The following is a 14393-nucleotide window of genomic DNA, read 5'->3' on the forward strand; positions in this document are numbered from 1 at the left end:
TAGTCTCAGAATTTTTATATATTTCTGTATGCATTAAATATAAAATTAGAAATTAGCAATATTTGTTCAGGGCAATTGTATTGAATGAAAAATGAAGGATATCTTGATTTTTTCTACAAATTATAGAAATTGGTACCTCTTGATTTAAACTGGTTGGCCAATGTAAATTCTAATACTGTTAGTGTCTGCACATATAAGCACATGTCCATATAGCTAGGTTAAAAACCAAAAATAAACATACAAAGGTAGTATGATGTGGTAAAAAGATCTGAGTTCTTATATAACAGCACATCTGCTATTATTAATGATCTCAATGATAAAATCACTATTTTCTCATTCATAAAATGGAGGAAAAGGATGGGATTTAGGAGGCAGAGGTAGATGAAAGATTTGGATTTGATTTTAATCATTTGATGGTTGATTAAGTCTCTTCCAACTCTCAGGCTTATGAATCTACACCTAATATACCTATTAGGTATGGAACACTGGCCTAGGTGTTAGAAGAGATACAAAGCCCTTCTAACTTCTAAACCAATGCTTTGTCCTGGCCTCTCTTCTATTAGTCTATCCACACACATCTATTATGTAACTACTATGTGCCAGGCACTGTAATAAGTGTTAGAGACAATCCCTGACCTCAAGAAGTTCACAATATAAAGAGTGAAACAATTACTAAATGAAAAGTTATATGGTTTATTGACTGGACAACTAGCCGCTTTCATTATAAATATAAATAACTATTAAGATGTAAAAGATAAAGATCTCTTATTTTAGAGCTCACAACTCTTAAGCAACTGAGCTAAGTGAACAGTTTTCTTTTAACACTACTAGAATGACTTTATCACTACATAACTAGAATATAGTATATTTACTGAACATTTACTATGTTCTAGGAGTTGTGCTTCAAGCTGGAAAAGCAAACAAACAAGGAAGTCCTTGCTCTCAAGAAATTTAAGCTCTAACAGAGAAAGATACCAAATAAAGGAGAGCTAAGAAGGAAGAGGGGTACAGAGTTATGTTCCTAGAGACAGCAAATGGAAATAGCCTAGAAGGCAATGGAGACTTAGATTAAGTCAAAATAAGGGACAACATGGAAAACTGGAATCCAGAATGATTCAAAGGGCAGAGTCCAAGAGAAGGTAGATGATAGAAGGTAGATGCTGTTAATTGAGTAAAAAATTCTGTCATCTACATCCTTAAGAATGAATAGGCATTACAGAAAGACCCCTATCCCTGTGGTTGGAAGTCAATGGACTTTGAAGGTTCAGATCTGACCTTTAAAACATAATACTGTAGTCAAGAGAAATGGTGAAAAGCAAAGGAAAATATTAGATTTAATGAAGATGGACCCAGGAGAGGCAGATGGAACATGCAGCTGGTGGGGGAAGGGAGAACTGAGAATTCTATTGAAGATTCAAAGGGGGAAAAAAACTGTTGGCCAGAGCTGAGTCTCACTCTCTCTCTCCAGAGACTCTAACAAGAGCTAGGGAGGAGAGTTGCCTTTCTAATGCCCCTTCTACCTGGCTGTGCTGAAGAAAAGTGTTTTTGCCCTGTTACTGAAGATCACTCTGGATCATCATTTCACCCTTGAAAGACAATGAAATCCCACCATCTAAAAGTAGCCCATTAGGGAGCAGCCATCAGGGTTTCCTTGGTCCCTTCCATCCTCTACCTCCTCTCTTGATATCTTTCTTTTCCCAAGAAATAAATTAGTCATTTTAGTTTACAGAAGACTGTCTCTAATTTTTGTAAAAGAAGGGAGGATTTCAAGTCAAAGAAGTTGGAAGGGGTTGACTCACTGTTGGTCAGGTGCAGACTCCATTAAGGTTGTCTAGCCTTAGTAGAGGAAGGAGGAAGTGGTTACACAGTGATCAGTCCCCTCCAGCAGCTGGTTTCCTGTTCCTAGAATTTTAAAGCCCCTTCTGTCTATCCCACTATTACAATTTGGCACCCCAAGAAAAGATTGAATCCATCCCAGGGTATTGAAAAGATAAAATAGAGGTGTGTTTGGAAAGTAAACAAGAGACAATATGATGCTACAAGTTATCCTTTGAGCATCACTGCTGATGGCTATTATACTAAATATATATTTTATATACATATAAAATATATAGTCAAGATGGACACTGTGAATTTTATAGCAAACTCAACACCGTTCATTACAATGATGCTATTTTCTACCACCGTGATGTGGCAAGTGGTAACACAGATTTACGTTATTCTCATGGCCATGATTCAGACCCTCTCCTATCTGGGAACTGTTTTAAGATTGATTACACCCAAGAAAGCTTTTCAAATATTGGTAACTGATGACAAACTAGAACAAATGGTTCAAAGGATGTACTGTGAATATCTAACTAGCAGGGAAGAAGGAAATGATGAGGAAGGGACTGAAACAAATGCAGAAATGTTTGGGGACACAGTGACTTCAGGAAAAGATACAAAAAAAGCTAATGACACTAAAGCAAGAGCAAAGGACAAAGTTTATAATAAGGCAGAGGTAAATGACAAATATAATACAACATCTGATGAGATCATAGGGTCTCAGAAAATCCTACTTCTAAGGGATATAGCTAAGATTCCTGACAGGGTTGGTGTACTGCACTCAAAAGGTACACAAGTTTTTTTCAACCCAAGACTTGGACTCTCTGAAACATCTGTTTCCAAAATTCTTGTACGAACCTTATAAATGTATAAAAGAGCTGAAACAGGCCTTCAAAATCTTTAATAATACAGATTTAATATTGTCTGAAATATTTAGCCCCCATGAACACTAGCGATTCATAGAAAAAACTAGACAGGATGTCAATTTGACTGACTGGCCCAAGGCAAATGCAAGAGAGGACTTTGACTTTGCTAGCCCAACAAGTTTTGCTTATCTGAGAAAATGAAGAGAAGACCTTCTGCAAGTTATTAAATCTTTGATCATCAGCAAGAAGATTAACCTCATTGGACCTTGTTTTCCTTTTCTAAAAAGTAATGGGGTTACATTACTCTAGATATTCTCTATAGTGGCTACTAGCTTTACTTTCATAGTATAATCAGAGATTAAAGGAATTATAGAATATATACATTCAAAAATTACCAGTAACCAAATTTAATTTCTATTAAAATACATATCAAAATTTTATATAAAATTATGGAATTTTTCCATTATGAATTTTTTCTAATATACATCTAGACTGTAGAGTAAAAATGTTATTACAGCTTTTGAACTCAGACACCATCAATGAAACCTGACAAGATTTTTTACTGGATTAAGGCAGACTGATGAAGAAATTTGATAATAGGGAAGATAATTATTTGGCAGGCAATAAGGAGTACTTGAGGAAATAATGAAAAAAAAAGTGAAGGAAGGTAGCCTAGCAGTACAAGATCTTAAATTGCATTATAAAGCAGTGGTCATCAAAACAATATGGTACTGGCTAAGAGAAAAAAGGGAAGATCAGTGGAATAGACTAGTAAGTGACCTCAGCAAGACAGTCTATGATAAACCCAAAGATTCCAACTTTTGGGACCAAAATGCACTATTTGACAAAAACTGCTGGGAAAATTGGAAAATAGTATGGGAGAGATTATGTTTAGATCAACATTTTACCTTACACCAAGATAAACATAGAATGGGTGAATGACTTGAATATTAGGAAGGAAACTATTAAGTAAATGAGGTGAACAAAAGAATAGTATACTTGTCAGATCATTAGGAAAGGAAAGACTTTAAGACAAAACGAGAGTGAGAAAAAAATTAGAAAACGTAAAATAAATAATTTTGTCTACATTAAATTAAAAAGATTTTGTACAAACAAAACCAATGCAACAAAAATTAGAAGGGAAGCAACAAATTGGGGAAAAAATCTTTATAACAAAAAACTCTTGACAAAGGTCTAATTATTCAAATATATAGGGAACTAAATCAATTATGCAAAAAACCAAGCCATTCCCCAATTGATAAATGGGCAAGTGATATGAATAGGCAATGCTCAGATAAAGAAATCAAAACTACCAATAAGCACATGAAAAAGTGTTCTAAATCTCTTGTAATCAGAGAAATGCAAATCAAAAGAACTCTGAGGTACTACCTCACACCTAGCAGATTGGCTAACATGACAGCAAAGGAAAGTAATAAATTTTGGATGGGAGGTAGCAAAATTGGGACATTAATACATTGCTGGCAGAGTTGTGAATTGATCCAACCATTCTGGATGGCAATTTGGAACTATGCCAAAGGGTGCTAAAAGACTGCCTGCCCTTTTATCTAGCCACTACTAGGTCTATACTTCAAAGAGATAATAAGAAAAAAAGACTTGTACAAAATTATTTATAGCTGCACTCTTTGTGGTGGCAAAAAATCAGAAAATGAGGGAATGCCCTTCAATTGGGGAATGGCTGAACAAATTGTGGTATCTGATGGTGATGCAATACTATTGTGCTGAAAGGAATAATAAAGTGGAGGAATTCCATGGGGACTGAAACAACCTCCAGAAAGTGATGCAGAGTGAGAGGAGCAGAAGCAGAAGAACATTGTACATGGAGACTGATACACTGTGGTACAACTAAATGTAATGGACTTCTTCTCTACCAGCAGCAATACAATGATCCAGGTCAATTCTGAGGGACTTATGAGAATGAACATCATCTACATTCAGAGGAAGAACTGTGGAAGTAGAAACAGAAAAAAAAAAGCAACTGCTTGATCACATGGGTTGATGGTGATATGACTGGGGATATAGACTCCAAATGATCACCCTAGTGCAAATATCAATAATATGGAAATAGATCTTGATCAATGACACATGTAAAACCCAGTGGAATTGTGTGCTGGCCACAAGAGAGAGGTTGGGAAGAGGAAAAGAACATGAATCTTGTAACAATGGGAAAAATATTCTAAATTAATTAATTAAATAAAATTTTCCAAATTAAAAAAATAAAATAAAGAAAAATAAAGTTCAAATAAAATCTAAATTCTTAAAAAAATAAGGAGACCTTGAATATATTTAATCAGTAATGGCTCATCATGGTATTGAAGTGACCCTGTGTTCTCTAAGTTTATGCCAGTAAACTCTGGCAGGTTCTATCAAACGGAAAAGTATTTTAGTATAGAGGAAGTATAGTGGAAAGAAGAGTCAGCAGAGACATAAGTTCATATCTTATCTATGTCATTTATGCTCTTGTGTGGCCATGCACAAGTCACTTAATCTCTCAGAGCCTCAAATTTCTCCTAAGACTAATGCATATAAGAACCTACTTCACATGTGTCCTAAGCACAAATGACAAGTGTTATATAAACATCAGTTATAAATCCAGTGAAGGTTTATAGTCTACATCAGCCTAGATAAGGATAAAAAGATTCAGTACCAGAAAGCTGGCCATTAGGTGACAAGTATATCAGCCACAAAAACTTATGAAATCATTAACTAAGGTGAAGAGGGGAATGGAGATAAGACACAGCAGCTATTACAGATTTGCTAAAGCATTTGAAAAAGGAGAGTGATGTTAGACCTGTATTTTAGGAAAATGAATCTGGAAGGGATTCCCAGGATGAATGGGTAGAAATTAGAAAACTGAAGCAAAGAAGAGAGGTTCAAGGCATTTCAGTAATCCAAGTAAGAAAGACTGACATATTAAACTAGGGTAGAGCCAGTGGGATCACAGATTTTCAACTGGAAAGGAGATAAGGATTCATCTAGTTCAGTGCTGGTGTCATCTTACACATGAGAATACTGAGAATCAAAAGAGTTCAGTGACTTATCCAGAGTCACAAATCATATAAATGGCAAAGCACAGCTATGAAATCAGATCTTCTAACTTTAGATCCCACATTTTCCCCTCTAATCCATATTATTTAAATAAAGGATATTATTTAGATAAAATCAGCAAACTCCAGCATTCAAATGAATGGAAAAGGCATCCTTTTTGTAACTGCTGTATGCATATTATTTTATCTTCATTATTAAGGAACCTAAAATATATACTTCTTTTAGATTCTCTATAACAATAAACAGAAAGATATGTATTTAGCAGCTTTTTAACAAGTTGGCTGGCAACTTATAAATGTCATTATGAATTTATATTTCTTTTCATCTATAGATATGTAACTGAGATCAAATTATTCCTTATAATCATTATCATAACTATCAAAAATGTATATTAAGAATTCATATTCATAATGTGGTTATCCATTATGTCATTATTGCTTTGACTAAATATTAACTTTTGGGAAATTTCCATCTAAAACTTTTGTTCCAACTATTAATTCTTTATGGTCTAAATTTTTTGATTTTGTGATGTTTAACACATATTAAGTTCTGTACTTTAGAAACAAGCATTTGTTTAATATTTTTGTGTTGAGATTCCTTAGAAGCATTTAACTTAAGCTGACAAATAGGTAAAAAACAAGTAAAAAATACATGAAGTTATTTTGTTATTAATTGATCTAAACTAAGAGAGGAATGTAGAAAGGCAGAGAGGGACAGAATCCAAGAACAAATACAACTTACTTAATCATTCTGAATGAAATAATTATGTCACTTCAGTCAAACAGCAGGTGTGAAGTTTTTCTAATTGAACTACTGCTCTTTTAATTATCTTTATTATTTCAAAATTATTTAATAACTGCATTCCATCTTTTAGGGAAAAAACCCTCCATCTGTTAGCACACTTGTAATACAAGTGGTAAAAGCTTATATTTTGGTAAAAGCTAATCAACTATTTATTACATTCATACCATATGTCCAGCATTGTGCTAAATACTGTAGATATATAGCTATAAAGTCAAAATATGGTTCCTGCTCTCAAGATGTTCATAGTTTAATGGGGGAGACAAAATGCAAATAGTGATGTAAAAACAAGCTATATACGTAATAAACTGGGAAATAATCAACAGAGTGAGGGCACTATAATTAAGAATAATGGTGAATGACTTCTAAAAGGAAGGAACTATAGTTTGAAATTGAAGGAAGCCAAGCTACAGAGGTGAGGAAAGAGAGTATTACAGGTATGGAGGACATCCAGTAAAAATTTCAAGAGTTGGGAGTTGGAATATCTTGTCTAAAGAACAAGATCAGTATTATTTTATCATAGAGTATATAGGAGTGAGTAAGAAGCCTGGAAAGGGGTTAGAGTCAATGAAGAATACTTGATTAATATTTTGCTTCATTCTATCATCTGTACTGAGAGTAATTCTGAAACTAGAGTAATAGAACAACCAAAACTAAAAAGAAATTGAAACCCTAGATAAGTAAAGAAAATATCAATAGTGCTTAGCAAGTACCCATAGAACTCAAGCTACCCAATCTAAATAAATTTTTCAAAGAACTGAAAGAGTTTGTAAATCATAGGATCATATAATTATATCTTTTCACTGACCTTTCTGAAGAATCTTAGTGGTGCTATGGGACTGATTTTCAAAAATTGTTCATTAAATTAAATGCCAATGAACAAATGTGTTAACATTCAGAAAGAGGCCATCAGTATTCCCAAAGAAAAACCTCTATGGTACAGAATATTCTAGGTTAATCTCTTGTGGTTAGAACATTTGGGTTAGTCAGTGAATAAAAGAAATAAGTCACGTTAGGGTAAGAGTAAATGGAGTGAGTGCTAAAAGAGATTAGTAGATGCTGGTAGGCTTGATACCACTGAAGAACCTATTGTATTATTTTTTCTAGGTCTCTACTTGCTATTACTGTGGCAAGTGGCACAACGAAAGGAGATCTTTGAAAAAATAAAGATGACTGTAGTGGTCCTGGGTCATGATTAATCACACACTGGAGTCAATACCAGAATTGGGGAAGTCCAGAGGATAAAAACCACAATCAGATCTAAATTCAGCATTTCACTCTGCCTGTTTGAACTGCATCCACTAGGACAATTTAATTTCTTATTTTGAGGAAAAAGGTTCTTGGAAGTGATTAAACTTAAATTAAACCAACAAAAATTTATTAAGTACCTGTTATATGCCAGGCATTGTGTTAGGCAGTGAGGATACAAACACAAAAATGAATTACTTCTTGGACTTCAAGGGAATCACAATCCTTTTGGGGAAACAAAATATACAGAGAAATGACTAAAATGTCATTTGTGAAGAAAAGCAAAAAAGGCTTTTTTTTGGAGTGAAAAAAAAAAGAGAAGAGAAGAAATAATGGCCCCAAAGGAAGTACTTTGTAGTTTTTTAAATGCCCAACAAAGAAGTTTGCATTTGATGCTAGAGGGAATAGGAAGACACTACAGTTCCCTAAGAAAGAGATGAAGATCACTACAAAAGCATTCCAAATAATACTTTGGTATATTGGAAAATTAGGAGAGTTGAGGCAGAGAGATCAATTAATGTAAAATTCTTGATATTGAGGGCCTGACTCAAGATAATGGTAGCATGAGCAAAGAGAAAGAGACAGAATTAAAAGATGTCACAGAGTTGCAACTGATAATATGTGGCAATAGATTGTATACTAGGGAACTAAAATGAGTAAAGAAAAAAATTACATTAAGGTAGAAATCTATGAGAGTGGACAGAGGCGGATTTCCTCAACAGAAATAGGAATATTTACAAAAGACGGTGTTCAGGAAAATGAGCTCTGTTTTGGCAATGATGACAAAGAAATGCCTTCAGTACCTCTAGTTCAAAGACTTTAATGATCAAGTAGTGATGTAAGATTGTAACTCAAGAGAGAGATGAGGTATATATACATCTATATTTTATATAAGAAATCTGCAAAGTAGTTAACAATTAAACCCATGGAAGCGATAACTTCATCAGGAATCAGGATAAAGAAAGGCTCAGGACAGAATCCTGTACTACACCCATAATTGGGGGATGAAATTTAGATGATGAACCAAAAAAAAGAGGTCAAGGGATGGTCAGATGGGTAGAAAAAGCACTAAAAAAAAAAGCACTGTCATAAAAATCTAGAGTGTAGATTGTCCATATGAAGGAAGAGGGGTCAACATTTGAAATATTTCAGAAAAATTAAGAAGGAAGAGGTTTGAGAACGTATTTTTGGAAATGGTTAATGTGAAATTTCTTTTGATTATGCATGTGTTTTTAAAAATATTTTATCATTTTTTTCTTCCATGGGTTGAAGGGTGATGAGAGGGAAAGAAAATAAGTGCTTATTAATTTAAAAATATGTTAATATAGAGGAAAAGGTCATTGGATCTGACAATTAAGAAATAATTGGCATCATTAAAGAGAGCTGTTTTAAGTTGAATATGAGGTTAGAAGCAAGGGTGAAAAGAGAATGAGAGAAGTAGATTTAGAAATAATGAGGAGAAATATAGGATAATAGCTTGTGGTGAAGAGATGCTTTTGTAAAGAGAGGGAAATATCTATAGAAAAGAGGGAAGGGATCAGTATATAGGGAAATAGAGAAGAGGAATGATTGTTGTGTGCATAAATGTGCATACACACACACAGAAATGTCACTTTACCCCTCTGATCTTCATCTTTAAAATGAAGTGAGGAGACCTGAAGGTAGGTAACTTATAACTTTAAGTCTATGATTCTATGATGTTAGTATATTCTTTTGTATACTAAGCTGAAATCTATCTCCATGTTAGCTTCTGTCTATTTGTCCTTGCCTTCTGGGTCTAAGTAAAATAGGTCAGTTCAGAACTTCCCTAATTCTTCCAGAGCCAATGGATAGAGGCCTGGATCTGGAGTCATGAAGAATTAAATTCAAATCCAGACTTAGACACTTAACCAGATGTGTGACTCTGGGCAAGGCACTTAAACTCTATCTGGTTCAATTTCCTCATTTGTAAAATGAGGATGATAACAGCACCTACACCCGAAGGTTTTTCTGAGTTTAAAATTAAATGTAAAGTGATTTGCAAACTTCTAAGATAAATCCTACCTGTAATGTTCCTTTACTTTTACATGGTAAAATGAAAAAAAAAACATGTAGGATTTTAAGTCAGATAATCTAGTTTCCTCCAAAGGGATCAGATCTCTTTGGTCCATGCTAGTTCCAAGTCTAAGATCCTATGATCTTGATTAAAATATATTTAACTCTAACCCCTGTCCAGGCTTCTTACTCACTCCCATATATTCTATGATCAAATAATAATGATCTTCTTGTCCTTTAGACAAGATATTACAGTCCAAAGAAGTTTAGTACCTTAAATACCATAAGATTACAATATATGTTCTATAAGGCTTAAGCCCAATGAACAATGTAATATGAGTAAAAACTCAATGTATTTTTATTTCCATGTATATTCCTGAACTTATTCATTAAATTATCTCCTTTATAAAGAAAGTTTAACTCTTACTGCTGCATAAAATCAAATGCCAGACAACAATTTGTCATTTTTGTTTTTTAGCACAGGAAACCACATATATAATAATAATAATAAATAGTAAGAAATTGGGAAATGTAAGAAATGTAATACTAGAACAAAAAAAAAAGCCTGTTACATTAGAATAATATAAATGAGATCAAGGATATCCAGGGAAATAATGAAAAAAAAACACATATGATGGGGGCCTTGCAGTCCCTGACCTTAAACTATATTACAAAGCAGCAGTCATCAAAACAATTTGGTACTGGCTAAGAAACAGAAAGGAAGATCAGTGGAATAGACTGGAGGAAAGCGACCTCAGCAAGACAGTATACGATAAACCCAAAGATCCCAGCTTTTGGGACAAAAATCCACTATTCGACAAAAACTGCTGGGAAAATTGGAAGACAGTGTGGGAGAGACTAGGAATAGATCAACACCTCACACCCTACACCAAGATAAATTCAAAATGGGTGAGTGACTTAAACATAAAGAAGGAAACCATACGTAAATTGGGTAAACACAGAATAGTATACATGTCAGACCTTTGGGAGGGGAAAGGCTTTAAAACCAAGCAAGACTTAGAAAGAATCACAAAATGTAAAATAAATAATTTTGACTACATCAAACTAAAAAGCTTTTGTACAAACAAAACCAATGTAACTAAAATCAGAAGGGAAACAACAAATTGGGAAAAAATCTTCATAGAAACCTCTGACAAAGGTTTAATTACTCATATTTATAAGGAGCTAAATCAATTGTACAAAAAATCAAGCCATTCTCCAATTGATAAATGGGCAAGGGACATGGATAGGCAGTTCTCAGATAAAGAAATCAAAACTATTAAAAGCACATGAAGAAGTGTTCTAAATCTCTTATAATCAGAGAGATGCAAATTAAAACAACTCTGAGGTATCACCTCACACCTAGCAGATTGGCTAACATAACAGCAAAGGAAAGTAATGAATGCTGGAGGGGATGTGGCAAAGTAGGGACATTAATTCATTGCTGGTGGAGCTGTGAACTGATCCAACCATTCTGGAGGGCAATTTGGAACTATGCCCAAAGGGCGACAAAAGACTGTCTGCCCTTTGATCCAGCCATAGCACTGCTGGGTCTGTACCCCAAAGAGATAATGGACACAAAGACTTGTACAAAAATATTCATAGCTGCGCTCTTTGTGGTGGCCAAAAACTGGAAAACAAGGGGATGCCCATCAATTGGGGAATGGCTGAACAAACTGTGGTATATGTTGGTGATGGAGTACTATTGTGCTAAAAGGAATAATAAAGTGGAGGAATTCCATGGAGACTGGAACGACCTCCAGGAAGTGATGCAGAGCAAGAGGAGCAGAACCAGGAGAACATTGTACACAGAGACTAATACACTGTGGTATAATCGAACGTAATGGACATCTCCATTAATGGCGGTGTAATGTCCCTGAACAATTTGCATGGATCCAGGAGAAAAAAACACCATTCATAAGCAAAGGATAAATTATGGGAGTGGAAACACCGAGGAAAAGCAACTGCCAGAATACAGCGGTTGAGGGGACATGACAGAGGAGAGACTCTAAATGAACACTCCAATGCAAATATTATCAACAAAGCAATGGGTTCAAATCAAGAAATCATGTAATGCCCAGTGGATTTACGCGTCGGCTATGGGGGGGGTGTGGGGGGAGGAAAAGAAAATGATCTATGTCTTTAACGAATAATGCTTGGAAATGATCAAATAAAATATATTTTAAAAAAGAATAATATAAATGTTTAAGTAGATATATAAGGCATGTATTATAATGAAAAATAATGAGAAAGAGTTTATCTCTGAAATCCAAGAACATATGCTAAAAGATGTCAATTTTTTCCTTATTTTGGGGTGTTTTTCTTAAGGCTGAAAGGCTTTGACCATTATTAAGGAAGGTGGTTACTAAGCTAGAAAATTGCCCTCTGAACCAAGTTTCCAATTCTCTTCATATAGTACAAAGCATGCTGTAGGTATCCAATAAAAACTCCTCTACTAGACTTATTCATTAGAACTTTCAGTAGTAAATTAAAGTAATGTGATTAATGGTAATGCCTGAGTTTCATAAACTTTTAGAATATTTCCATAACAATCAGAGCTGTTTTATCAGGTTGATATTATATTATTTGAACTGTATTAACAGAATATTAGTTTTTTTTTTCAATGTTCTCAAGCTGGTACATACTGGGTCTTTGTTTATATATATTAAAACTTGAGCATATATAGTAACTCTATGAAGTTAAAATAAATATTTGTGTATAAATTTGAAATATATTATTGGGTTTATAGCAGAGAACAAGAAGTCAGCATCTTTAATAAAAGGATAAATTTTGCCATGGTTTAAGCAAAGACTTGGTGGGACTCAGCAACTTCCAACTTTCTAGTTTTTATTTATAACACAATGCTGTCTTGTGTACATTTTATAAATTTGGGAATTTCTCAAAAAGTGTACCTTCTCTCCACTTAATTTTTTTGTTATCCCTAACACAATAAAATTCATGAAGTTTTTCTAGATCTCAAGTTTCTCTGACAGTTATTACAAAGCTTTCCATTCCACTCCATTCACATGGTCAAATGACCTTAAAACTCACCAGCTTCACTGATGACACTAGGTTTGGTCTTCATAGTCTGGCAAAATTGTACTCGGCAGTTTTCTATCCATTCAGCTTGTTTATCAGAAATCTTGGAAGGTGAGAGAAGCTTCCCAAAATCATTATCTAAGTAAGAAGTAAGACATCATGGTATTATTCTCTTGAGAAAAACTGGTGGAAACAAGCAATATAAACAACTACAAATCAGAGAAGGACAAGATATTAGGATTATAAAATACACTTCATGTTTAAGTATGACTATTTTGAAAATTAATGTATAAATTGCCATCTATAAATCTACTGAAAGTATTTGTAATTATTATTTTCTAAAATTAAAATGTTTTAACATAGAATCATATATTTATATCTAGAAGGGTTACTATGGAATATTTTGTCCAATTGGCTCATTTAAAAAAAAAAGGAAACTAAAGCATAGTGATGTGCCACTCTCTTACTTATCTTCTGTCTCTCTCTTCTTCCTATTGCTCTATCTCTCTTTTGTCTTTTGTGGCTAACCACTAGGAAAGGCCATTACAATAAGTGCTTCCACAACCTCTTTCATATTCTCTTTTTACCTTTGTACAATAGAGTTTCTGATCTCATTATCCATCCAAAATTATTCTCTTCAAAGTTAACAGTAATTTCCTAATTTTGTCAAATCCAATGGCCCTTTTTCAATGACCTTTCTACAATTTATTTCACTGAGTGAGATAATTGTGATTTTCAAAGTAAAATATTTGGTTTACATCCCCCCAATATCCTCAAGACAAAATCGCAGTCAATACCCATGTTTTATCTTCACTATTGAAAGGAATGTGGAGGGTAATTTGTTAGTTTTGGTGACTATTTATCTGAAAGTCTAGGTGGAAGGCTCAATGGCTAAGTAGATTGAGAGCCAGGCTCAGACAGGAGGTCCTAGGTTCAAATATGGCCTCAGATATTTTGTAGCTATGTGACGGGAAAGTCACTTAACCCCTATTGCCCAGCCCTTATTGCTCTTCTGCCTCTGAACAAAGATATAGTAGTGATTCTAAGACAAAAGGTAAGGGCTTAAAAAAAAAATAAATAAAAATCCCAGAGACAGGCCTGCATACCAAGGAACAAAGGGCCCCAATTCAAGGGCAATTGTCAGTTTGGCTACTTCTTATAGTCTTAGGATATTAGCAGATATCAGGAAGTAACTCCTTTTATATATTTTCACTGTTTGAATCTTAGAAACCTCCACATTCCGGATGTAAGTTACAACTCCAAATCTGGAGTGTAAAGGAGGGAGGGAGGAGGCAGAAAGGGAGTTTTGTGATTGGGGATCCTATATATTGATAGTCTTTACAATTGGTTAAGACCAAGTCTCATTCTTGAGAACAAAGCCAGGAATGGCTCCTTTCAGGAAAGGAATAAAACTGCTGCTTTTTACCCTTGATTTCTATCTCCAAGTTTTCTTTTGTAAGTGGGGAATTCTTTACTTTTTTTTTTTTTAATCCCACACAATACTATCAATCACTC

General features: G+C 34.2%; 1 protein-coding gene across 6 annotated transcripts in view; it reads right to left on the reverse strand.

The window, feature by feature from the left end:
- Nucleotides 1-14393, reverse strand: part of TBC1D32 (TBC1 domain family member 32) — a 246750-nt gene that overhangs the window by 59497 nt on the left and 172860 nt on the right. For all 6 annotated transcript variants that reach the window (XR_001627115.2, XM_007484498.3, XM_001379912.5 and 3 more), the window contains one exon: nucleotides 12891-13016. Coding sequence is in view for 5 of the 6 variants with exons in the window: in XM_007484498.3 (XP_007484560.1) it covers nucleotides 12891-13016 (126 nt within the window). In the remaining variant the exon portion in view is untranslated. The remainder of the gene's footprint in view (nucleotides 1-12890; nucleotides 13017-14393) is intronic.

The sequence above is a fragment of the Monodelphis domestica genome, chromosome 2 (assembly GCF_027887165.1).
Source record: "Monodelphis domestica isolate mMonDom1 chromosome 2, mMonDom1.pri, whole genome shotgun sequence".
Classification (NCBI taxonomy): Eukaryota; Metazoa; Chordata; class Mammalia; order Didelphimorphia; family Didelphidae; genus Monodelphis; species Monodelphis domestica.